The 27,611-nt window shown below is 40.4% G+C and overlaps 1 protein-coding gene across 1 annotated transcript; it reads left to right on the forward strand.

Moving 5' to 3' along the window:
* The first annotated feature begins 889 nt into the window (after window positions 1–889).
* Window positions 890–18,243, forward strand: rnf11 (ring finger protein 11). Its single transcript, NM_001016437.2, is given in 3 exon segments — window positions 890–1,107; window positions 14,059–14,228; window positions 16,739–18,243. Coding segments are annotated over 3 exon segments (465 nt in total). The 5' UTR covers window positions 890–984; the 3' UTR covers window positions 16,911–18,243.
* The last annotated feature ends 9,368 nt before the right edge of the window (window positions 18,244–27,611 follow it).

Here is a 27,611-nt window from a genome sequence, read left to right on the forward strand (position 1 = left end):
ACCCATTGTGCTGAGTGCCGCCTAAAGGTGGCCATACACGCACCGATAATATCGTACAAAACCTCGTTTCGAACGATATTCGGTGCGCGTATGGTATGTCGGTGAGTTGACCGATATCGCAGGAAGCTGCTGATATCGGACGACTCGCCGATCGGACCAGTTTGAAAATTTTGATCGGGCACCATAGAAGGCGCCTGACCAAATTCTCCCTTCAGAGCTGAATCGGCAGAAGGAGGTAGAAATCCTATTGTTTCTACCTCCTTACCTGCAGATTCAGCCCTGAATGGTGTGTGGCGGATCTGACGATGTTTCGTGCGACCATCAGATCGCCACCTGTATGGCCAGCTTTAGCTTCCTGCTGACACCCTACTTGAAACCCTTCCAGTGCTCCTTCTCACTGATATTCATTGTGCAGAAATCGGTTAGGATAGTCTCTACAATGTACACAATGAAAATCGTACTATTATTTCCTCAAGTATGGCCAGGACGGCATCAGAATTTGCTGTCTCGTTCTTTTTACGCATTTTAGCGTTTTTTTGTTGTACTAATGCACTGAAGGCCCCTTTAAAACAAAGCCATTTAAGTTTGTCTGGCTGCCATGCCACTGATTTTGTTTGCCCATGTCACACTGCGTTTCCTATTCCCAACTCTTTCCGGTTCCGCTCTGCTTTCAGTTCTCACAAGGGTTTGTAGGAGCGTGTTCCCCGCCCCTGGCCCCGCCCATCCAGACACAAACACTGGAGGCGGGGTCTCTCGGCTGGCGGTGATGTCACGGTCCGTCTGTGACCGCTGTGCTTAGTGATGGCGGAGGAGGGTTCGTCGATTCGCGGAGGGTGAGCAGCCATTGATATCGCTTGCACTGTACTTAGTCAGGGTGCAGTGAGCTGGCAACGTCCTAAAGGTGTGAAGGCCTGCGGGAAGGCCTTTAGAAGTGACCAGTGAAAAGCCGAAGGGGAGGCCAGAGCTAAGAAGCCCCCAGGCAGGATGGGCAATTGCCTCAAGTCCCCGACTTCTGATGATATCTCCCTGCTGCATGAGTCGCAGTCTGACCGTGCGAGCTATGGGGACGGGAACGACGGGGACCAGGAGCCGCCTCCCCCATACCAGGTAAGGAGAGCTGTGTATGTACGTGTATAGCCAGCTGGGATGTGCATGGCGGGATGGCAGGCTGGCTACTCGGGCGGCGGGGAACAGTCAGGCGAGTCTTGCAGCCCTCACTCGGCTTGAGCCCCAGGAGGGATTAGTTGCTGGCGGTAAGGCCACACCGCTAAGGGACAAAGCAGGGTTGTACCATTGGGGCTGTTCCACTACCGCCTTTACTTTGTGTCCCAATCTGTCACTACTACTCCGTGCTTGGGAAAGAACAGGGATACCAACATTTCTGTAAGCAAACAATGTAGGGCCAGTGAAGCTGCATTGTTACCCAGGGACTGCATACAAGCAAGCAGCCCATAATAACCTGTGTGATGTTACCTGCTGGGAATGCAGCAAGGATTCTCACCTCATTCATCTCACAGGGCTCTAGTTGTGCCTCATCTGGAAATAATAGGTTGGGCAGTTACTGCCTTGGGAAATCCACTGGTGCTGATGGGCCAAAATGGAGAAGTTGGTTTCTGAGTATATGTAAAGTATGAGTATATATAAATGTGAGTATGAGTATATATAAAAAGGCATAACAATAATGGGAGTCTAAGCTGTGTTTTGTATACTAGGTGGTTGCTTGATTATTGTGCTGTATTTATATTTTGTGGAGCTTTCCCTTAGTGTGTGTGTGTGTGTGTGTATATATATATATATATATATATATATATATATATATATATATATATATATATATTTATTAGACACTAGTGTGTACTGGGGGTATAATATACAGTGGGCATACATTTATACAATTCTTTTACTGTGTCCTGCGGGCCTATATCTTTGAATCACATAAGCAAAGACTTATTAGTAGCTTTAGCTGGCTGAGTAGTATTTGTTCGCCCAGTGTAAAGGTGAAAATGCGAAATATTTTGGATCTCTTCCCTATGGCAGTGGTGTGTTGGTATATACTGTGCCTTATAGAAAATGAACTTTTTCTGCTTCAACCTGTAAGCAGAGCAGGAAGTTATTTTTTTCTGGTATGTGAACCACAGTGCTGGCTTGACCCAGATGTGTTTTCAGTAACGCAGAGTTGATGCCATCTTTGTGACAGCGGCGCTGCACCAAACACGATACAAGGATACGCCAGCTCTTTGAAGCTCCTGTATAGAAAAGGCCCCCCTTTTTTTTGAGAAAAACATCATGGCATCTCACCCCATCTCTTCCCTCTTTACACTTCTGCTTATTGATATGAATAGGAAATACTGGCTGTTACCATGTATGGAAGGCTATTACCTAAAATGTAGGTTGCACATTTTTGCAACATAATCTTCAAAGAAGGGCAAATTGCATTACTTCAGTGGGAAAAGTTCTGCAGTGTTTTAACTGATGACGTTTTTCTGATCTTTTCTCCATTCAGTGATATGGGGACCTATATCATCCTGTCTGACATGATTTTCCCGCCTTCTCAATTTAATATTGACTGGAGAAGCCACCATTTTTTGTTTTCACGTGCAGGACCGTACACGGCTGAACTGTTAAAGAATAGCCAAACTCATTCCTTGTAACGACACCCGTTTTAGATGAAAATAGACTAGTTTTTTTGTTTTTTACTTTTTCACAGGAACTTGGTTAATCCTTTAAGTCGGTTTTGAGACCCGAGAACTTGTCATCAGATGACCACTGCTTACATTTACATCAATTCACTTTTTTTGTGTTTAAATCCCCTTTAACACTGACAAGGTGTTTTTTTTTTATTTTTTTTTTTATAGTTTTCTTGATACTTCTGGCCATAAGGTGTAGATATGAAACTACTGTTTTTAGTTTTCATGGGGAGCTGAATGAGTTGGAAAGCTAGGGTTTGTCAGTAACACATTAGCCATGTGGGAGCTGACCCTGAGGTCGGCATATCACTTGTGTTTGGGTGTAGGCCATGAAGTCCAATGGCTGTCTGAGAGAGGCTGCTGCCTTTGTTATGATCAAAATTGGGATGTCACTGTCTGCTCAGCTTATTTCTTGTACAAGTGCAACAGCTGCCTTCAGTTAAAGGAACAGTAACACCAAAAATATATCAAAGTAATTAAAATACTTTGTTGTCCTGCAGTGGTAACAGCTGTGTGTTTGTTTAGACACACTGTTATAGTTTATATAAACAAAGCTGCTCTGTAGCCATGGGGGTAGCTATACAAATTGAAATAGGGCAGAATGGTGAAGGTTACATAGCAGATAACAGAAGCTGTGTTTTCAGCTTACATGGCTGCTGCCCCCTTGGCTAAACAGCAGCTTATTCATATAAAATATAGTAGTGTTTCTGAAGTAAACACTGATGCAGGGCAACAGTACATTCAAATTACTTTAAAGCACTTTAAATTTTGATGTTACTGTTCCTTTAATGTGCATAACTTTACTTTTTTTATTTGCAAAGGAACAGTAAAAGTAAGAGTACACATAGAGCAATGACTTTGTGATAGCAAATCAACCGCAAAGTAATAAGTACTATTGGAACTGCCATTGTCAGTAAAATACTCCATGCAGTACAGATACTGTGAAATGATCTTGTTTTTCTCTGAGGGTCTTTTTATCTACAGTATTGTTCATTCTACTAACAGCGTTTGTTTCTTGAGCACCCAGGTCATTTTTCTCCCCTGGTGTATATATGTCAGATGAGCAAAGCTGATCCGCTGCCTTTCATCCGTTGAAAAGGTTGTGTGACAGCTCAGTTGCACATGGTACAAGACTGTATGTTTTCCTTTAAGGGCTCTTACACACGGGCATTTTGCCCTGTTTATATGGTATGAATCAGCTAATGATGTCACTAGAATTGTACTTTTGTTTTGTCAACAGTGATTACACGCTTCCTGTATTTATATTGACAGTTGATGGCAGCCAAATCCAGACTTATCGACTCTGAGGCTGTTTCTGCCTTCCTGTTGTGAGCAGTCTGACCCTCAGAAGGGCTTTTATGTGAAAAAACTATTTTTGTCAATCATCAGCTTTTCTTTTATGCATCCCCACCCCATAAGTTAAAGGGGTTTTGTTCACCTTTGAGTTAACTTTTAGTATGATGTAGAGAGTGATATTCCAGGGCAGTTTGCACTTAGTCTTTTTATTTTTTTATAATTTGTAGTTTTTTTATTACTGCAGTGTTTGTTTAGCAGCTTTGCAGTTTGGAGTTTCACAAGCTATCAGTTTGCTAGGGTCCAAATTACCCTAGCAACCAGGGAGTGGTTTGAATGAGATACAGGAATTGAATAGAAGAGGACCTGAATAGAAATATAAGTTATAAAATCAATAAAAATGTAGCTTCACAAAGCTATAGTTTTCTGGCTACCATTTAAGGGCCGTGACAAACAGGGAGATTAGTTGTTGCCTTGAGAGGAAACTTTGGCAAATTGTGGCGCCGCGTATGCCAACCTTCCAACGATTTACATTTTAGCCGGTGGGATGGCATTGGGGGGAGATTAGTCGCCCGCGACAACGGAGATTTGTCGCGACGCAACTAAGCTCCCCGTGTGTCACAGCCCTAAAGGCTACAAGGAGTTAGAAGATGGCAAATAATTCAGAAACTAAAAATAATAATATATATATATATATATATATATATATATATATATATATATATATATATATATATATATATGTTTGTGTGTATGTGTGTATATATAATTTATATCATTTTAGTAGTATGTGCTATTGGGTACTCCTAAATAGAAAATTTCCATTTTAAGAATTAAAGGCCGCCCTCGGGATCATACATGATGCACACAAACAAGCCAATGCACACATACATGCTAGGCCACATCAGCCAATTAATGCAGAGTTCTGTCTTTTGCTTCCACACTACTTCCTGTTACCGTTAGAGCTGCATTATTTCCTGTCAAAGGGTAATATTTACGGATATATATTCCAGTTTGGCAATATTCTTAGGTCGCATAACATAATACAAACTAAGGGGCACATTCATGAAATCACGAGTTCGAATTGCGAATGGGATAAATTCGGATTGGATACGAAAATTTCTGAAGATCGGAAATATCACAAAAAAATCGTATTAGTCACAATAATATCGTATTGGCGATCCAAAATTTTTGTACCGAACAATTGTAAACAGCGGGAAACCATTTCAGATTTTTTTTGCGCAAGTGTCCAAAAAAGTTGCGCAGGCATCAAAAAGGTTGCGCAACGAGAAATTCGGCGAAAATATGCTCGGATCATTCGTGTCTTAGTAAATCTGCCCCTAAATGTTGATAAAGTATTCATTCAGGGGGATTGTTTTCCTTTTAAAGGCCATAGAGCTAGAACATGAATCTCATAATTTTTGCTCACTGCTTGAATATTTAGGTAGATCCAGGCCTGCAGTTTGGCCAGATCCAAGTGAGGAGGGGAGATGTAGATGTGCTGTCATTTGTACATGTAGAAAGTATTAATGTAGGGTAAGTGATTTGAGTAAACGTGTTTGAGGTAGCCGAGTATATTGGCCAAAATGGAAAACCAGACTGAGGTGTTTTTCCTTTCTGTTGGTTTATTATTCATCAGTTATTCCAGAACTATCCAGGCTTGCACTTCCATGCTATGTGAGTGATCAGGTCAGTGCCACTTACCCATCTACCTGTGGGGGGCAATTTTACAATATGTGGGCAATTTTCCTCTCCTTGATCTTCACACAGCCAAATAGGTTGGTTGTCCCTAAACTCGAACTTCATCCAGCCAGCTTTGCATTGACATATAAGAGGCTTTATGCTTAAGCTTATAGTTCTAACGATAATAAGTAAAGATAAGAACTCATTTTTGCAGTAGCTTTCAATATTGAAACATGTTGTTTATGCTTCTCAGAATAAATCTCATGACCATAAAAATAGCAAATAATATTTAGCGAAAGGGATTTTTATTATTTCTGACTGCATATAGACAAAATATTGGTACATTCGAAAAGAGGTCAGATCAGCATTGGTTCTATCCCTCTTTGGTAATCCTGTGGATAAAGATTATGAAAAGATTACAAGACTGTATTCCAGTGGGGGATGTAGTAAACACAACTGGATCAATTGCCATTCAAAAAGGCAAAAATGGAGAAATGCTAAGCATTTATGTAAACTTTAATAAAATGCAGATAAGGATCTATTTGCTTTTAAAAATATCTATTACAATCATAAATACAGCCCACAGCATTCCTGGCATCTGCCTGTGGCCACACTGCCCACAGACACCCTAGAATTGCTGTTGAACACACCGCCTATGGCACACTGTGCTTGTTTTTAACAGGCAGAGAAGTCCCTGAACCTGGCTTTGCAGTCTGCCTTATACTGGGATGAAAGCACCTGATGCTCGCTGTGATAGGGAGATGCACTCAGAAAACATGCATTCCATTCCAGGCACATTCCATTTAAATAAATGGCAGACTACAAAGCCACATGCAAATGCTTCTCTGCCATCTGAAAAATGCAGGTGGTGAATACAACTTGTACTATGGGCCTTAGGGAGTAATGTTAATAAAAGGTTTCAAATAAAAAAAGTTTGCTACTTGTTTAGCAAACCAATTGGCAAGTAGCATTTACTAGTCAGCTGTTAAAAAGGAGCATCTGATGGCTATGGGTTACTAGGTGTGGGCCAACATAAAAAAAAATTTTTAATGGTTGTCGGTCCCCAGCCTGGCAGCATTGTCATGCTTTCCTCAGGATCCTTTTTAATTATTGGCAGTTGGATTTTCACAAATAGAACTCAGATGGAAGAAAGTGAATTCCAGCCTCTTGTCAGAATCAAACTGCAAAGAAGAAGTACAACCGTAACTGCAGGCAGTGTGACTGGCAGCTAGGAAGGAGGTGAAGGAGGTAGAATGAGTGATGATTTTATCCTAACCTTTGCAGGCGTTTGCCCAAAGAGAAAATACAGGCTGTTACTAGAACCTTCAAATGGAAAGGTGAAGGAGATTAGGATAATGGAAGGAAAAAGAAAATGCAATGTGTATACATTTAAAGTTAGCAGTGTTGATTTGTGGACTAGAGAATAAGATTTAATTTGACATAAGAAATGACATTAGGTCAGCAATGGAAAAATGGAAATAAAAAAAAAAGATTTAAAAACTGCAAAAGAAAAGGAACAAAAGAGTGTGAATAGCAGAAAAAAGACACACGTTAAAGGGGTATGTTGCCTTTATTACTGTTTCAAAAAAATAAGGATAGAGTAATTTACATTATATTTGCAATTTGGTTTAATTAAAAAAAAAAAAAAAAGGATTGTTTTCAAAATATAGATCTCCGGTCTTTCCACTAAGGGGCTGATTTACTAAGACACGAATTCCGACCGAATTGGAAAAATTCCGATTGGAAAACGAACATTTTGCGACTTTTTCGTATTTTTTGCGATTTTTTTGGCGCCTTTACGACTTTTCGGAAATTATCGCGACTTCGTTACCAATACGATTTGCGCGAAAAACCGCGATTTTTTCGTAGCGTTAAAACTTGCGCGAAAAGTTGCGCTTTTTTCGTAGCGTTAAAACTTAAAAAACGCGACGTTTCGCGCAAGTTTTAACGCTACGAAAAAATCGCAACTTTCGGAATGGCTACGAAAAACTCGTAAAAATCGTATTGGTAATGAAAAAGTCGCAAAATACTGATCATTACGAAAAAACCGCAATCGGACGCATTCGGCCCGTTCGTGGGTTAGTAAATGTGCCCCTAAGTCATGGAGATTGGCGGACCCCTGGCTAAGGTCCTGCCTACATCATTCCAGTTTTCCCAGCAGCCTTGGCAAAGCGGAGACATTGATCTCTGCTGCAAGTGCACATGATCTAATTGGCTGATGCAATTTAGCCAATCCAATCAATGAAGGGGCTTGTAATGATCGTTGCCTGCTCCTCCCTGCGATGTGAGTCCACTGGCTGGCAGAGTGAAGATACTTTATGCAGCACTATGAGTGCAGGTAGGCAGATTTTGGGTGGCAATTCCGTAAGTGAGGCAGCAAAATGCTCACTGCCACCGGCTCTCCTTCAGCAGCCTAGGAATGCTGCCAGCAGGACATGGAACAACTGGATGGTGCTAACAAGTTTTCTGGGCAAATTCATTTTATTTTTACAGTTCTTTGCAACATACACAGGCATTTCAAGTTGAATACCAGTGTTCAGTGGCTTTCCAATTGATTGGGTCAGGCAGGTGAAATCTATTCATCCATCTGGTCCATGACCATATGTGTGTGGATTTTATAACTTATCTGACAATTTTCTGAGCAGAGGTTGGGTTGTTTGGATGTGATCACCATTGTAACTGTTTGCAGGAGTGATTAAATGTTATGGTGTTATGTTAGGTGGTGCACACCATACTGCACTGTATAAAACTTTCTGCGCTTACTAATAGTATTTGGATTTATCAAATGTTATGACTGCATACATGGTGTATTTATGAGCTGCACTGTACCCAACCAAGACAGCATTGTCTCTCCATTTGTCTACATGCCCCATCTTTTATAAGATGATCTCTAATAGTAGAGTCATATCTGGCACCTGAACAAAAGCTGCGTTTAGGGCTGAATCATTAGATAGGGGTAGAATTCCTATTGTTTCTACCTCTATATCTGATGATTCAGCCCTAAATGTTAGTGGAGGTTACAACAGATCTTTCTTGCGACCTATGGTTGCAGGAAAGATCGTTATTGTAACATGTATGGCCACCTTAAGACTGTATGGACGCTGAGGCTCAGATAAAGTTATTATGCCATGTGGTGACAAGTCCTCTAGTGTTACAGACATAATAAGATCAGGGTCATATGTGCCTTAGCTAGTCATCATCTGGTTTCCTCTCAAGACAACTTTGGTCAACTTCGGGACATCCCACCGGTGATTTACATTCTAGCCGGTGGGATGGCATTGCAGGGAGATTAGTTGCCTGCGTGGTGACTAATCTCCCCATCTGTCACTGCCCTTATAGACATTGGGTAAATTTGCTCCTGGGTAGTATCCAAAGCAAGCAATCAATGATTAAAGGAACAGCAATAGCATAAAAATGAGTGTATCAAAGTAATTCATATATTATGTTCTATTACCCCACACTAGTAAAGGCTCTGGCACACGGGGAGATTAGTCGCCCGCGACAAATCTCCCTTGTCACGGGCGACTAATCTCCCCGAAATGCCATTTAAATCGCTGGTGGGATGACATACGCGGCGCATCGCGGAAGTTTCCTCTCAAGGCAACTTCTGCAATTTTGGGGAAATCACGGCACCGCGTATGCCATCCCACCAGCGATTTACATTATCGCCAGTGGGATGGCGTTTGGGGACTAATCTCCCTGTGTGCCAGAGCCCTAAAAGTTGTGTGTTTGTTTTAGAAACTCTACTATAGTTTATATAAACAGAGCTGCTGTGTAGCCATGGGGGCAGCCATTCAAATTGAGAAAAGGTGAAAAGGCACAGGTTACATATCTGATAACAGGTAATCTGTGTAGATTCCCATTGTATTCTCTCCTTTTTTTCCATCTTGAATGGCTGCCCCCATGGCTACATAGCAGCGTATTTATATAAACAATATTGGTCTTTCTGAAGCAAACACACAACTTTTACCAGTGCAGGGCAACAGTGTTTTGTATTTTTTTCAGCCAGCTAAAAATAAATTACAGTTTAAAATAACTGACGGCCTTTCTGTTTTTGTTGTATGTTATTTGAAAGGCTGTTTTCCTTTATAAACCTTTAGTTTACACCAGTGAGTTAGAGCTGTAAGGGATATAAAAGCCCAATCCTCTTTTGCAGCATGTGTTTCAGCATCCTGGTGATGTAATGGTGTGAGACAGCAGCAACTGGCACCCCCTCAGGAGACAGCTGGCCGGGGAGGAATCTCTCCTGTCTGCCTCATAAACATTCCTCTCTTAATGGTGTTTGTCAGAGCTATTACTGGCTGCTGCAAGCCTAACATTACCAAGAAATATTCTGTTTATTTAGTGCCAGCTTACGTCACACACACACACACACACACACAGAGTTTAATGCATTTGCCACATACAGTTGTATCTGAAAGTAATGTAAATTTTAATACAGCTAAGAATGTGGCACCCAGACAACCGAAAGAACACATTGCATTTTCAGGCATCTTTTTGACATACCACCATAGTCACCCAACAGCTTAAATTTATAAATGTGATGTTTTTTATGTTTTTACATTGTGTTCTTTATGAATGATTCATTCTGCTCTGCTATATAGAAAGTTTTCAATAACTGTGTATGTTCAGCCATCTTAGTTCATTATACATTATCTTGCGCTTGCAGAATCTGCATTAACGGCATCACCCAGCTGCTGCCTCAGCCGTTCCATTCTGACAGTCCTGAGGGTGCAACATTAGCTAACAAGGCAATTTATGGACTATTCTAAGCAAACCCCATACTGCATACCGCAACCATTCCAGGGAGGGTGGTGCTAATAACAATATTCTCCCCATGTAACTATAAATGACACTTTAGGCAGTCCTTAGTACCGTGGTATTGACAGATAGTGAGCAGCTTTTTTTTTTTTTTTTTTTTTGCACTGGTTGGGGGTTTTTGGGTTAAGGGTTGGGAGCAGAATTTGAAAAACACTGTTACAGGGGAGCACAGAGACAGGCAGCGGATAAACCTCTTAAAGGGGAAGGAAAGGCTAAGTCACTTGGGGGTGCTAAAATGTTAAGCACCCCCAAGTGACTTGAATCGCTTACCTTGTACCCCGGGCTGGTGCCCCTATTAGGAGAAAACTGCACCAGCCCGGGGCACCTGGGGCGATGCACTTCCTCCTTCCGCCTTCGTTAAGCCTTGACTGTGAGTCAGGCGCATGCGCAGTAGAGTGAAAAAGCTGACTTCTCTGTTAAAGTTCGGCTTTTCACTCTACTGCGCATGCGCACGTGGCGAAGAAGGAAGTAGGAAGCGATGCAGCTACCCCGGGCTGGTGCTGTTCTCTCTGTACAGGGGCACCAGCCCGGGGTAAAAGGTAAGCGATTCAAGTCACTTGGGGGTGCCTAACATTTTGGCACCCCCAAGTGACTTAGCTTTTCCTTCTCCTTTAAGAATGGACTATAAGCCACAGGCAATAAAGGGTCTAAAATAACTAATCGATAAGGGTAAGCATAACTGCATGTAAAATATTTTATGTGCAGCGATGCGTAATCATGGGAAAATGTGAAATTTTATGATTGTCAGATTGTGGCATATTAAAAATGTTTTCTTCTGTCTTTCAAGGTATGTTTGGAAATGTTGTTGTCCATGGGATATTGCCTCTCCTGTAGGCAACACAACACCATGTTCCACATTGCCCTAAAACAGAGCGCTGGTAACAGCAGACAGACATTGAGATCCTATCAGTTCTGGCATGTGCTTCCTTTAGAGAGGTGTCAGGGGAGCTGTTATCCCCTTATCTGTTTATTGTTCTGTTGACAGGATGAGCAGACACGTTTACATCAGCTGCTAAGGGCTCTGGCACACGGGGAGATTAGTCGCCTGCGACAAATCTCCCCTGTCACGGGCGACTAATCTCCCCGAACTACCATCCCACCGGCGAAAATGTAAGTCGCCGGTGGGATGGCACAGGTGATTTCGGCAAATTGCCGATGTTGCCTCGTGAGGTATTTTCGGCGACTTGCCTCAGGTTTAAGGGGAACTATTGCACAAATTGAAAAATAGCTATGCTGCATTGAAATTGGGAACTTTCTAAATATAAACAATTTTATATTCTGTTTGTCTCTGAAGTCAAATTACAAGTTGTTTGGTGTGTGCTCCCTTTGCCTAGGCAATTTATGACAGCTAACTGTCTTTCAGAATAATGGGTTCATACACAGTTACCTGAAACACAGGAATAGTGAAGAGTAGCTTGTTTATTTCAGAAATGGTAAAATAATTAATTATATTACAGGTTATATTTATTAGATTAAAGGTGGCCATACACGCACTGATATTATCGTACGAAACCTCGTTTCGTACGATAATCGGTGCGTGTATGGCATGTCGGCGAGTCGACCGATATCGCAGGAAGCTGCTGATATCGGACGACTCGCCGATCGGACCAGTTTGAAAATTTTGATCGGGCGCCATAGAAGGCGCCTGACCAAAATTCTCCCTTCAGAGCTGAATCGGCAGAAGGAGGTAGAAATCCTATTGTTTCTACCTCCTTACCTGCCGATTCAGCCCTGAATGGTGTGTGGCGGATCTTACGATGTTTCATGCGACCGATGGTCGTACGAAACATCGGCAGATCGCCACGTGTATGGCCACCTTAAGCTTGCTTTAAATGTCCAATTTCACCTTTAATTCAAGGGGCAGAGGGGAAACTAAAAAAAACAGTGTCTGTTTTCTTTAGTTTTAAGGTTAAATATAAAAAATAAAAATTTCTATATGCTTTTTTTTTTTTTTTTTTTTTATTTCTGCTGAAAGTGCAAATTACTGATTTTTATAGTAAAGATTATGTTTGTACATAACAATATCCTTTTGATCAGTCAAGAGTTTGTAATCTGTTTTGAGCAGGGTCCTGTTTAGCTTTTTTATCGTTTACATAGTAAATCAGGCAAAAGTCTATCAAGTTCAGTTCCTCAAAATTACCCCTAGTGCTTATATTTACACATACTGACCTGTCTATACACTGTCATAAATAACAATATACACACACTATATACTAAATCAAAATCATCAACTCCACTGTTATACACATAATAGTTACAATCTTTCCTGTGACCATTGGACGTTCGTACCCTCCACTGACGTTCAATGCTGAATCGTCGGGTATGGAGGTAGGAACAATAGGAATTCTACCCCAATCTAACGGTTCTGCCCTCAACACCGATTTTGCTCAGGCGCCTTCAAAGGCGCCCGTTCAAAATCTTTTGTCTCTCCCAATCGAGGAGACGACCAATATTCAGGGCTTTTGCAATATGGGTCATCTCGACGATCCAACGTACACGCACCGAATATTGTGCAAAACCTTGCCTCTTGTTTTTTATTTTCTGTGTGAAAAAGATCCCTTATTCTATTATTCTATAATGTGCTCTAATATAATTATCATCACAAATTTATAACGTGCCAACATATTCTGCAGAGCTGTACAATAAATGGGTGTATACACTGAACATACAGGTTTATGTACAAAACAAACAGTAACTGATAGAAGTTGAAAACAGCTTGAAAAATTCAAAATGTATTTTTGTATGTAATGTTTGTTCAGTGTATGAACCTATTTATTGTGCAGTATAAGTTGGTGCTGTAGGGCAATGGCCCAGGGCGAGATTAGTCGCCCACAGTTAATCTCTGCTACCACAGGCGACTAATCTCCCAAAATGCCTTTCCACTGGCAATAGAGTGAAACTTTCTTGCGACTTCAGAAAATAAAGTGACATGTACACCTTCCCACCAGTGATTTTCTTTATTGGCAGTGGGAAAGTATTTCAGGGAGATTAGTAGCCCACGATAGCTGAGACTAATCTCCCCATAGACCATCAGCCTTATAAATATGTACTAATTCTATGTGTTTTTGCGTTGTTTTTATAATATATTAAACAGCTTTGCTAAAAATATTGGTGCTTGGTAAATACATGTTAGTAATGTTAATAGAGTTGGTTTGGCTCAGTTTATCGCAACCCTGGGGTGGGTAGAGGAGCATGGAATATAGGCGATGCTAAAGTGCGCTTTCCTGTGCAACTGAAGATCAGTTGCTGAATTGCTCCTCTATGGGCTACTGGAGTGTAGTGCATTGTTTCCTGTTATACTTAAATAGGGCTACCATGTCCCTCTGCATAAACAGCATTCACTTCTAGAAACTAGAGATGCACCAAATCCACTAAGCTCTCTTTACTTTAGATTGTAAGCTTTACAGGGTAAGGATTTTCTTCCTTATTTACTTATTTACTATTGTTTATTATAATACTGTAATCCCTGTGTGTATGTTCCTATATTGTAAAATTATACAGTGCTGTGTATCCTGGTAGGGCTTTATAAATAAAGGTATATGTCCTTCATCCTGTGATCTTGTTTTGTTTCTAGGAACAAGCACCGGTCCCAGTGTACCACCCCACTCCAAGCCAGACCCGCCTAGCAACACAGCTCACTGAGGAGGAACAGATAAGGATAGCACAGAGGATAGGACTTATACAGCACCTGCCTAAAGGAGTTTATGATCCTGGAAGAGATGGATCTGAAAAAAAGATTAGAGAGTGAGTCCTCTAATGCTCAGTAACAGCAGGCACCAATCAAGTACCTTAGAATTGGCATTTGCATACAGCACTTTCTCTACACCTCTGAACAATACAGTACCTTAGAGAGCACGTTATTTTTTTTTAATACCTTTACCTGTTTTTCTGGCTAGGACTTTAAGATGTATAAAAATGTATCTAAAGTTCCACTAAACACAGTGCAAATAATTATGCTTAATTTGGACAACATATGGGAAATGGTAATCATTTATATAGCACTTTTACAGAAAGGCAGCCATTGTAGGCACACTAAGAATGCTGGGACAAAAGGAGTTTAAGTTAGTTGCCCCAGTGAATTGTGCCAGGGTCTCAAACATCCCACATTAAAGGCTGAGCACTTAACCTCTAGGCCAATTCTTCCTCTGCCATAAAATATTGTTTAGCACAGATAACAGCCATGATTAACATGGATTATGTTTACAGAGAAAATGTTTTAAGTTTAAAAAATATAGCATATCTGGTCAGATTAGTAATTTTATTTTTGGTGTTAGTGGTCCTTTACTATCCCTCACTGTCAGAAAAAAGACCAGTAGCTATAAAACAGATTTTCAGTAATAATTTTAACTAAAGAACAAAAAAAGCTTTGAAGTTCAGCCTTTGTCTCACATCCCCTGCAACCTCATAAAAATGTATATACTGTCAGGCGCAGAACCTGCCCTTCAACAGACATACAGAGTCGATTTTGCACCAAAATGCATGTTAGCATTTCCTTACCCAAATCTGCTCTGTGTGTGCCCTGAAAACAACATATTTGCTATTAGCCTTATTTTCAAATGACAGACATTCACACAGACTGCACTGGCCACCTGCAATTTTTATAATGTTGGTAACCATTCTTTGCATTCCATTGGCACACAAAGTTTTTGGTGTTTGATACTATATTATAGACTAGAATGTTTTCATCAAGCACATTTTTACATTGTTTTAAATGCAATCAGCGTTTGCGGAGGCCTCCCCTAAAGGTCTGAAATTTCAGCATAGCTAGGGCAAACAGTTGATGGCAATGAAGTAGGTTTGACATCCTTGTCATTTACTTTGTGTGGGTTGTGGAATGCAGATGTATTTACATAGCATTGCTGTAAAGTGCAGTGTACTGAATAGCATAGTCATTGCCTGTTAGTATTCAAACTGCTTTTTAACAAATATTTATACACTGTACAATAGTAGAAGGGTATCTACATTTAAACATAAAGAGTAACACTGGAGGTAAGGCAGTTCCTGCTCATTAGAGGCTACAGTCTAAAAGACATGCAAAAAGTAAAGTTATAGTCAAAATTCAGATATTTAAATCCTTTGTGGCAGTGGCTTATAAAATATTATGAAGAAATAGTTAATAGAGAGCTAGGTTAAATCAGGGCACATTTCCCTAAAGTAAGCAAGTGTACAGACCTATTTAGCATTAATATATCACTTGTTTGAAAAGTAAAATGAGATTAGAATTATCATTAGTTCATAATGGCAATAAGACATGAGACTGCTTTATATGCTTATATTTCAAGTGGAACTATCACAACAATGAAAAGTCTGATTTTGTTTGACAGTTAGGTCTAATATATCTTTTTTTGGAGGAGGTGGCTCCCTTTTTTGCCAGATGTATTAGAGCTCTCACAGATAACTTATTCCAGCACAAACTGTATCTAACAAAATAACTGACACAGCCACAAGAGAGACAGGATTTAAGGTGATTTTTATGTGAGCTCTAACACATATTCTGGGCAATTGGAGCCCCCCTAAAAGGCTGTGTTACACCTGTCAATCAATGTCTATATGTCGGTGTACAACTGTCAAAATCAAAATCAGACTCCCATCTCCTACATAAACACAGACAGATGCTAACAGAGGATAGTGAAGAGCAACTTTATTATTTTAGTATGATGATGCTATATTATAATTTCAAAATAGTTTCCCTTTAATGGTAGGGGGTGCATTATTTTTAAGAACACACACACATTGGAGTCTTGCAGCCCCATTTTCTTAAAGGAGAAGGAAAGGAAGGAAAGTCACTGGGGAAGTGCCAAAATGTTAGGCATTTCCCAGTGACTTTAATTGCTTACCTTTTTCCCCGGGCTGGTGTTTCTGTTAGGAGAAAATGGCACCAGCCTGGGTAGCTGCAGCGAGTGTTTTCCTCTTTCTTCGCCTGTCTTCGCACACTTGCGCATGTGCAGTTGATTGAAAGGCCAAAAGTCACCTTTTTCACTCTACTGCGCATGCGCTGGCCCCGGAATTCAGAAGAAATAAGGAAGAGGAAGTGCTCGCTGCAGGTACCCCGGGCTGGTGCAGTTTCCTCCTAACAGGGGCACCAGCCCAGGGTACAAGGTAGGCCTAACATTTGGCACCCCCAGTGATTTTTACCTTTCCTTCTCCTTTAAGGGCACGTTACAAGTTATTAAGGGTGTTTGTATTACCTATGTATATGCACCTAAACATACATTTTGCAGCATATAGTGATTCCTATTTTGCTTTTTTTCCAGATGTGTAATCTGTATGATGGACTTTGTATATGGTGATCCGATCCGATTTCTACCCTGCATGCATATTTACCATATGGACTGTATAGACGACTGGCTAATGAGATCATTTACTTGCCCTTCCTGCATGGAACCAGTGGATGCAGCATTGCTCTCTTCCTATGAGACTAATTAAACCCTAGAGGGCCTGGCACACAGAACAAAGACCATTACTTCTAGAGGGATTCTCTCTTCCTTGGTCTTCTGAGCCCAAAGAGCCAAAGGATAAGATTTAGAAAAATGCACAAAGGTCTATACAATGTCTTATCAACTGGCAGTCAAAAAAAAAAAATTAACAGTATATTACATTGGAAGGACACCTAGGAAGTAGTTTGTGGCAACCTTGGCCCGCAGTTTAATACCGCAGCTTACTGGATATATGGAAATATGCACTTGAAAGTAGTGTCAATCTACCCCCTATGTGTGTCGCCCTTGAATTGTGGCCTCTAAAGTACTTCTGCCATTATTCTTGTTTCCTCTCACCATGAATTCTCGTGCACACCGCTCTTGTTATGCTTTAAAAGTCTGTTAGTGTGTTTATGTATAAGGGGCAGTGAGACTGTATATCCTTGGGGATCGAACACTACACTCCTCCATCTTCTCTAATGGATGTTAGATGCTGAAGTCTGTATGGCTGCCATTACAGTAAGTTGCAGCATATAGCTTTCAGGGAGGATATTCAGGTCCAAGTTACTGAAAGAAGCACAGAACGGCAGTTGAATTCTTATTTTCCAGTCACTGGAGAAATGTTGAACTTGATGACATTTTATCAGACTCATGTGTACTCCTGGTGTTTCCCAGAAGCACATGCATTGGATCAAGACACTTGATGTCAGAGGAGCGTAACTATTTCTAACTTCTGGAAAGAATTTGCTTTTCACATTTTAGAAAACTGGCACACTAGTAGTTTCACCCCCTTGTTTGCAGAGGCGCCGAAGCACGTTAAGGCCTGGCCTTCTGGGCCCTCTAAAGAGGGAGAATAATTTGCACCTTTTTATTATTATTATTATTATTAGTAATTATTATTATTATAATTCCTTCCATTTGAAATGGAATTCATGGCCTTCTGGCTCTGTAAATTGGAACATTTTCTCTGTATGCAAATGCCTTTTATGTATGAAGTGTATTCAGATGGATATGTGTGTGCAAAGAGAATCGTACAGCATTTAACCACGAACCAGTAGCAGAATGTCCGCTGATACTGAAAAACCTGTATTCAAATTGAGAAGTCATAGATTATGCATATATTTATGTATTTTAACCCCTTCAGTAAGATGTACCCATAGCACATGGAACTGAATGCATGTCTGGCTTATGAGTGGTTAATCACCCTTTTTATGTTTATCACTACAGTATGTGTTTCTTCTTTTATTTTTTTTTCCTGTATAAACTGTATCTCCATCAAGTCTTTCAAAGGGTTCTGCTAGTTCAGTACCGGATTAAAACAAAGTATCTCTGAGATATAAAAACAATGACACTGCAATGCTTTTAATTTATACTTTAGAGCTGAAATAAGAGCACAGTACACTACCTCTACATCAGTGGACTATTCTCAATAAATACTTCAAAAAGGTTGTGTATGTTCAGCCTCTCGGTCCTCTTAGAGCAGCTTTCTCTGGCAAAGCACCATCCTTCAGTACTCTGGTCCTTTCAGCAGGTGTTTAACAGCAACATGTATGGCTGGGCGGCAAGAGGAGCTAGTCTGGAAAAACCATAATGCTGCATATACAGCCCAAACCAAGTAGCTTTTTTTTTTTTCAAGGGGAAGTTCACCCTTAAATGAAACGTATTATGTTGAAGATGGTTTAAGCAGCTTTTCAAGTGGTCTTCTTTATGCAGCGTGTTGCATTCACTTTTAAGGGTAATTGAACCCTAGATACCATTTAGCTGTTAAAATTCCAATTCCAAGTGTGGTAGCTGTGTAACAAAAATGCAGATAATTTAAATAAAAACTGAAAAAAATGAGGGCCAGTTGCAAAGTGAATAAATTCATAGTATGTCTTTAAATGTAAGTTTCCTACACCAGGCCAAAATATGTCAGGATTTGAACCTATATATATGTGCTTGAGTACAGGTTAGCTCCCGTGCCCAAATAAATGGTGAAGCCCTTATTTCCGAGATGACTGGTAAAGGAAGGGGAACTAAAAGTGTGTAGCTTCTATTTTCTGCTTATATATGAACCCAGAGGCATCACAGCTTTGTTGTTTGACATGCCTAGGAAAAAAATCTTTCCCTTTACCCCAACTTTTTGCTGCTGAGTCACAAAATATGCTCAGTCTGTAACTAGCTGAACTAAGGCATTCATTTACAAAATGCTGGAAAGAAAATGAGGCATCTTTCAAATGCACTTTTAAAAAGCCCCTACCTTCCGGTTACTGCTGTTTGAGAACTATAGACCTGTTAGTCTGACACCAGTGGAAGTGGTAATAAGGGTTAGAGTACTTGATTAAATTGCAAATCACAACACTAAGTTTGTGACAGGATGGTTTTATGTGTAATAGATCAAAGCATTTGATACAGTACCACGCAGAAAGTTAATGATCGCATTGAGGAATATTGGCCTAGAACATAATATTTGTAATTGGATAGAGAACTGGCTGAAGGATAGAGTACAAAGAGTGGTGGTAAATGGAACATTTTCTAATTGGGCCAGTGTGGTTAGTGGAGTACCGCAGGGGTCAGTCCTTGGTCCTTTGCTTTTTAACTTGTTTATTAATGACCTGGAGGAGGGCATAGACAGTACTGTTTCTATTTTTGCTGATGACACTAAATTGTGCAAAACTATAAGTTCCATGCAGGATGCTGCCGCTTTGCAGAGTGATTTTATTAAATTGGAAAACTGGGCAGCAAACTGGAAAATGAGGTTCAATGTTGAAAAGTGCAAAGTTATGCAAAATGATGTAAATGCAAGTTATACACTAAATGGTAGTGTGTTGGGGGATCCTTAAAGGACATGTAAAGCCTACATTTGCCTACAATGTATATCAGTTGGGCACGTCTCTCCCACCCAAATGGCATTATTTGTACTGCATATATCCCCTCCATTTGCCAGCACCATCACATTTTTCTAAAGCAAATCTAAGTTATTAAGGAGATGTTGCAGCCTTACTATTAACCTCTGGGCAACCAGTGTGGCAGGTATTGAAAGATTTCAAAGAGGCTGTTCACTGATTAAATTTTTGTGTGTGGGGTTTACATGTCCTTTAATGGAGAAGGATCTAGGGGTTTTGGTAGGTAACAAGTTGTCTAATTCCAGGCAGTGTCATTCTGTAGCTACTAAAGCAAATAAAGTGCTGTCTTGTATAAAAAAGGGCATTGACTTAAAGGAACAGTAACTTCAAAAAATGAAAGAGCTTTAAAGTAATAAAAATATAATGCACTGTTGCCCTGCACTGGTAAAACTGGTGTGTTTGCTACAGTAACACTACTATAATTTATATAATAAGCTGCTGTGTAGCCACGGGGGCAGCCATTCAAGCTGGAAAAAAGGAGAAAGGGCACAGGTTACATAGCAGATAACAGATAAAACACTATTGTATTCTACAGAACTTATCTGTTATCTGCTATGTGCCTGTGCCTTTTCTCCTTTGAATGGCTGCCTCCATGGCTACATAGCAGCTTATTTATATAAATTATAATAGACTTTCTGAAGTAAACACACAACTTTTACCAGTGCAGGGGAGCAGCACATTATATTTTAGTTACTTTTATACACTTTCATTTTTTGGTGTTACTGTTCCTTTAAGGGATGAGAACCATGTAACCTCAATTCCTGCTAAATATTTCATGACTGCCAGGGACAAGTCTTGTTGCTGTTCTAGAGCTGCTCCATGCTACTTTAAGTCCAGTGCATATGGTAAACTGTTCCATATTTTTCAAGATTTTCTTTGGTGCTTTTTAGACAATTATATACAGAAGAGACAGGACCCCTGGTGGGTCCTCTGAGAGAAAGAGCAGCGGGAAAGAAGAGATTGAGAGGAATGGCAGGGAGATGAGATGGGATCCTTTGAGTGCAATGGAGGCTTGTTTACTTGAATGAACAGCAAACATTAAGTCAATATCTGAAAAGCTGAAAGATAAAGCACTCTGGTGTTTAGCTGTAGTGTCCACATTGTTGAAAGTGAGCCACTGCTGCATTTCAGTGGGTCCCATGTGGAGCATCTTGTGGTACAATATTTCTAGCCTTATTCTAACACACAGTAGGTTGTACAATTGTCAGTAATGACACCAGGTTATTTCATGGCTAAAAAGTTCTAGTAACAGTGTTTCTGCCAAACTGATAGTTCATAAGTTGATGCTATTAACACTGGCAAAATGCAGGTAACTATAGCAACCCCCCCACCATCTTTAGACTGACAATGTTGCTTGGGTCCTAATGGTATGCCAACTTCATTAAAGTGACGCTCAGTTTGGTGCACCCGTTATATACACATTTACCTGGGTGCTATTGTTAGCAGCGCAAACAATACCATCCAGAAGCCATTATTGTTAAGGGGAATGGGCAAAACATTTTGTATTGGAAAAAATACACCATTCTAAGCAACTTTCCACTCGCTAGAACTGTGTCTGTTATTTGTAAATGTTATTTTAGGGGAAAGCAGTTTCTATTTGTATCTGCCAAATCCCTCCTCTTCCTTGGTTAACTAACCTGTATGTGTAGTCCGCGGATGCTGCGGGGCAAGGTAGGGTGGGTCCCAAGGATGCCAGATGCGATGCAGAGGAGGGCGTGGCCTTTACTCGACGAATAGAAGACGTGTTCTAAGGCTTAGAACATGTCTTCTATCCACCAAGCACAGGCCACGCCCCCCATTATTTTTTTTATTAAAGATTTGGCAGCGAGCCAGATGCAGCCATCAAAAGAGCCACATCTGGCTCCCGAGCCATAGGTTCCCTACCCCTGCTGTAGAATATACAGTACATATTATACTATCAAAGCTTCACTGAGAGACCCCAGTAGGAGGTTAACAATGTGGGGAGCAACACAAGCATCATAAAAGCTCATGGGGGTGCCAAATAAGGGCTGTGATTGGCTATTTGGGAGGCACTATGCACACTATCAGCCTATCAACCAAAACTTGCCACCAAGCCAGAAATTCAAAAATTAGCACCTGCTTTGCAGACATTGAGAGCAGCATCCAAGGGGTTAGTGAGCAACATGCTGCTTGATTCTACTATTCAACTGTCCCACTGTTCAAATTTAGCTTTTTGTTCAGCAGCTCTCCAGTTTGGAGTTTCAGCATCTATCTGGTTGCTAGGGTCCAACTTTACTAGCAACCAGGCAATGGTTTGAAAGAGATAAGGGAATATGAATAAAGAAGGTGAGTAATAAAAAGTAACAATAACAATTAAATGGTAGCCTCGCAGATCAACAGTATTGTAAGTCTGCCTGTGATCCCCCATTTAAAAGCTGGAAAGAGTCATAAAAGGAAAGCAAATGATTCAAAAACTATAAAAAATGAAGACCATATGAAAAGTTGTCAAGAATAGGCCATTCTATAACATTCTAAAAGTTAACCTGAAGGTGAACCAACCTTTTAATTCAAATGCCCAGATGCATTTGCTTTGAAGTCCACCATGAGCTCAAATGGTTTACACTGTCCAAAGCATCAAAAATGTAAAGAGCATCTGGGACAGAACCACATTACATTACCCACAAATATGGATGACTAATGTATGTGCTGGAAATGTCAACTACACAGAATTGTCACTCCCTCTGTTAGAAACAGCTACATATCCAAAGTTGTCACCTTGCCTCATGGCATAACTAGCCCCCGCATGGTGCAAAACCTGCCAGCAACACACCCATACACACAGATGCAAGAGTTCTGTAACCATCATGTTAGTGGTATCAACTTTGATAGGAAGGAATCATTTAGTATCTTGGTATCTCAAAAGCAGATATCATTTAGTATCTATAAATGGGAAGTTGTAGTGTGGGCAAGTATACAGATAACACAACACCAGCATTCAACATTCATTGATAAAGTCCACTCCATCTGTATTACCTTCTGGGGATAATAATGCAAAGAGCTTGGGATACTGATAAAAATGAAGCTCTGTTAAAAAGGGCATACACGTCAAAAAAAGATCCTTTCGTTATGATGTGACCAAACTTATCCTGAAACAATCGTTTAAAAGTACGATTTGTCCAACAATGAAACAACCATTTCAAGCGATATCGTCTAGTTGCAGCTAGGAAAACTACCTGCTTGGGCCTGCAAACAGCAGGACAATGGGCAAATTTCATTGTTAATGATGAAAACCTGCCCGACTGATTTTCTGACGGATATTGTATAGAAAATTGCTAGATGTAGGATCGTTCGGTGCCCACTAACCTTACGTTACCTTACGGGTTTTGTCAGATAATGCTGAAATTAGTCGCCAAGGAAGGAAAAATTGTTACAAGTATGGCCAGCTTTAGACTGCACATTTACCCACTCCATAGTTGCTTCAGTGGGAGTATTACATTTGTATAAATGAGTTATTTTCCTGCACTAAAGACGGACATGCACAAGGACTGTCGGCCCTGCTTTGTATTGCAGACAACTAAAGTAACTTAAAAGACTTTTTTTTTAACATACAGATATTTGATATTTTTAACAATACTGATAAAGGTGATATAACAATGCACCATTTACATTTTGCAGTCCATTGCCATTGAAATGTAGATGCATATTTTGCATGTAGAAAAATACGTACATCCTTACATTCATCACTAACTCAAATGCCAAGGTGCCCCAGATCTGGAACAAATGCTTAGAATATTGTTAGAGAGGATCTGGGGAACCTGAATTATGTAATCCTCAGACACTCATTGGCTTATTTATCAGTTTCTGAGTGGTCGCTTATTTATTAATAAGAAGAACTTGTTCAAGAAACCCTCAAATGTTGCACAGCTGAAATAACTGCATGGAGGAGTGGGAAACATTTCCTGCCAGTAGATATCAGAGACCGTCAGGCAGGTATAAAAATATGTCTCCTTAAAGTTTCTGTCAAATGCACAAGGCATGCAGCAGAGGCCCCTAGTTCTGGCCCTAAGGGCTAAATATGTTCTGCTTATTCCTTTCATTTAAGAAACCAGTCATTGTTTTCATTACTAATAAAAAAAATACAAAAGTATATATTTTATTACACCAAAAAATGAAAATGAAAGGAAAAGGATTATCCAAGACCAAGAAAAACAGAAGAAAACTGATGGAAAGGCAATGTACAGCAAATAGGGAAATTGTAGAGAGTCATTTCTTCAGAAGAGAGCAATATGATTGGTTATTAGTGGACCCTCATAAACTGCAGTTGGGCAACACAGAAACAGAGGCAGTCGTAGGTTAGCCTCAGCATCAAATCTAAAGATCAAAACCAGAACTGCTACTAAACTGCGCTGCTGGTACACTATCCTCTCCTCATAAAGCTCGACTCCTAGGATTGGCCATGAGAATTAGCAGCATCTAGAATTAGCAGCTGAAATACACCAGGGTTCACTGACTGCATTACTAGGGAATGTATAACCCTGCAATTTGGAGAATTGGCCCACAAATTTTAGCCAATACTCTGAGAATTCTTAGGTATGCAAGTTGGCAATTTGATATATATTGGGTTTCTCCTACATTTTTGCTAATTGTTTTGTGTTTCAAACTCCCATTTTTTCCCCCCATTTCTTACCTTTAATGCATATCAGTTTTTGGCCCATAGAGTATAATGTAATGCCAGACTGGGACCCCAGGGGCCCACCAGAAAACCTTAGACCCTAGGCCCACTCTCCAAACTATTTTTCCTCCTTTCCTCGCCCAACCTCTTTATTCTCCCAGTCTCTTGTATTTACATACTAGCAACTATTCTTCCACCTATTTCTCCTCTTTGTTCCCATTCAGAAATAGGGAATGGTCATGAAATAGTCCAAATGATCAGGAGCAGGAGGGCCCACTGACCCCTGGCCCACCGGGAGTTTTCCTGGTATCCTGGTGGGCCAGTCCAACACTGGTATAATGGAAATAAAATTACCCAGGATGTGGCTTGCCTCAAATGTTATATTCTTTCATACTAAGGGGGGCATTTACTAATTCTTGATTTTTTTTCACAATTAGTACTTTTTGGCACCAAAATACGATCTGTCAAGATTTATTGTGCCACAAAACTGCAACAAATCGAAAAGCAAAAATACGCCATCACAAACCTGTCAAGATCATGTAGAAGTCGATGGCAGATGTGCCTTTTACAACTGGAAATCATTCTTTGCTTCGTGGTTTTAGAGATTTTCGGATCTTTATTCATTTGAGCTTTTTCAATTGGGATCTTTTGATAGGTGACTGACATTCGTGGAAATGCGTTTAGTTGTGGTTTCAAAAATCTCTACTGAGAATGATGATAAATGGGCCTGCCTGTATAGTGTTGCTCAGATACCAAGGTTACAGGTTTCCAAAAAGCAGTGTTCATCTCCATAAAAGCTCACATTATGGGGCACATTTACTAATCCACAAATCCGAATGGGAAAAATTTGGATTGGAAATGAACATTTTGCGACTTTTTCGTATTTTTTGCGATTTTTTTCGTCGCTGTTACGACTTTTTCATAGCTGTTACGACTTGCGCGAATTGTTGCGACTTTTTCGTAGCCATTACGATTTGCTCGTATATTGTCGCAACTTTTTCGTATTGAGCGCTCGTAAACGGCGGGCAAACCTTTGCGACTTTGCATGATTTTGGAAGCCTCCCATAGGACTCAATGGCACTCTGCAGCTCCAACCTGGCCCAAGGAAAGTCTCCCATAGGGCTCAATGGCACTCTGCAGCTCCAACCCGGCCCAAGGAAAGTCTCCCATAGGGCTCAATGGCACTCTGCAGCTCCAACCTGGCCCAAGGAAAGTCTCCCATAGGACTCAATGGCACTCTGCAGCTCCAACCTGGCCCAAGGAAAGTCTCCCATAGGGCTCAATGGCACTCTGCAGCTCCAACCCGGCCCAAGGAAAGTCTCCCATAGGGCTCAATGGCACTCTGCAGCTCCAACCCGGCCCAAGGAAAGTCTCCCATAGGACTCAATGGCACTCTGCAGCTCCAACCTGGCCCAAGGAAAGTCACGATACTGAAGCTTGAATGAATCCGAAACTTTTGTACTCGGCGCGACGGCTACGAAAAAAGTCGCGACAATTTCCGAAAAAGTCGTAACGGCTACGAAAAAGTTGCGACAATTTCCGGAAAAAATCGCAAAATACCGATCATTGCAAAAAAAAACACATTCGGACGCTTTTCGGACGTTCGTGAATTAGTAAATGTGCCCCTATGAGTATTTAACACTGATTTTTTTGGGGTAATACAGCAATCTAATAGTGTTTGTGCATTGTGGCACAAAAACCAAATGCAGTAAAATCTAAATATCTACATCAATAAAAATGTAGCCTCACATAGCATTAGCTTTTGGCCCCCTTTTGAAAGAGTCAGAAGAAGAGGGTACATCATCAAAAACTATAAAAAAAAAATGAAGACCAATTAAATAGTTGTTTAGAACTAGCCATTCTATAACATAGTAAAAGGTGAACCACCCCTTTAAGGGTCTTTTTGTTCTCTGGTTCAATATATACTAGTGTCCTGACCTTGCTCACCATTCACCTCATATTAGTGGATAGTGCTTTCCCTTTAATTTTTGTTTTATCCAATAATTACTTTGGCAATCACTCCGATTTAGATGCTTCTCACACAGGACATTTCCTTCCACTTAAGCACTTCACATTCTGGCAGTGGCCTGACTAACCAAGAAGAGCCAGGCAGGCTGGATATGTGGGAAGGCCACAAATGCCCAGGCCTAGGGTGGCAGAATTTTAAGCTCAGCTGCATCTCAATTGGGTCCAAAGCATCGGGGACATGATAGAGACTTGGTTTGCCGATCCCTAATGGTCTGTACCCAGTGAAGGAAATTCAAACAGCTTCCTTAGTAGAAACAAAAATAACAAGAATATGGGTGACACTCATACTCAAGTGCTACAGGTTCACAGGCCAGGGTCACGTTCGCATTAAAAGAATATCAAAAACATATTTTACTTGGTTTCACTGAAGTCTTTTCCTTTTCAACAGATACAAAAATACTGACATTTCTCATTATCCCATACAAATGCCACAGGATTCCGTACAAATGTTTATAAAATTCTAAAGAGAGAATGTTCTGCAGCCTATCGGATCTGCTGCATACACAATTGACTTAGAGAATTCATTAAAGAAACAAATATATCATTTTTTACAAATATCCTTTACAGGAAAGATTCTACTGAACACTTTAAGTGCCACAGAATGTACAGGAAAAGCCCTTAGTGCCATAGATTCTACATTTTTGCATGGTTCTTCCACGTTGCGTGACCAAAGCATGCAATCACAGTGATGTCTAATAAACAAGCAATGCCTATGCTTGTACAAATCAGCATGTGTATTGTTATATTTAAACATTAACATACAAAAATATAACAAGAAAAAACTTGGTACATATTCGATTTATATATTTCTACTATCATTTTTGCCCTAAATGGGGATGTTTATTAACTGCATTAAGTCAAAGGTGATGTCACAGCTGTAAACAGAGAGTGCAGCCAAGGGAAACCACAACAAATGGGGGTGCATCCCAACTGAAAAACACAGAGATAGAGCCAGGCCAGAAACAACTTCGCCCACATTTATATTCATATTTAAAAGTTATTTTCCCTCTTTTTTGTATGACAGGTGGACAGGATGATGTAGAGCTTACAGATGTATTCATTGGGCTGTGTTTGTACATGCTTTTAGAAATTCTGATGGTTCCATCACCCTTAAATAACTTATACTGGAAGTAAAGTTCATCTTGCTTAACAAATATAATAGATA

The sequence above is a fragment of the Xenopus tropicalis genome, chromosome 4 (assembly GCF_000004195.4).
Source record: "Xenopus tropicalis strain Nigerian chromosome 4, UCB_Xtro_10.0, whole genome shotgun sequence".
NCBI classification, from domain to species: domain Eukaryota; kingdom Metazoa; phylum Chordata; class Amphibia; order Anura; family Pipidae; genus Xenopus; species Xenopus tropicalis.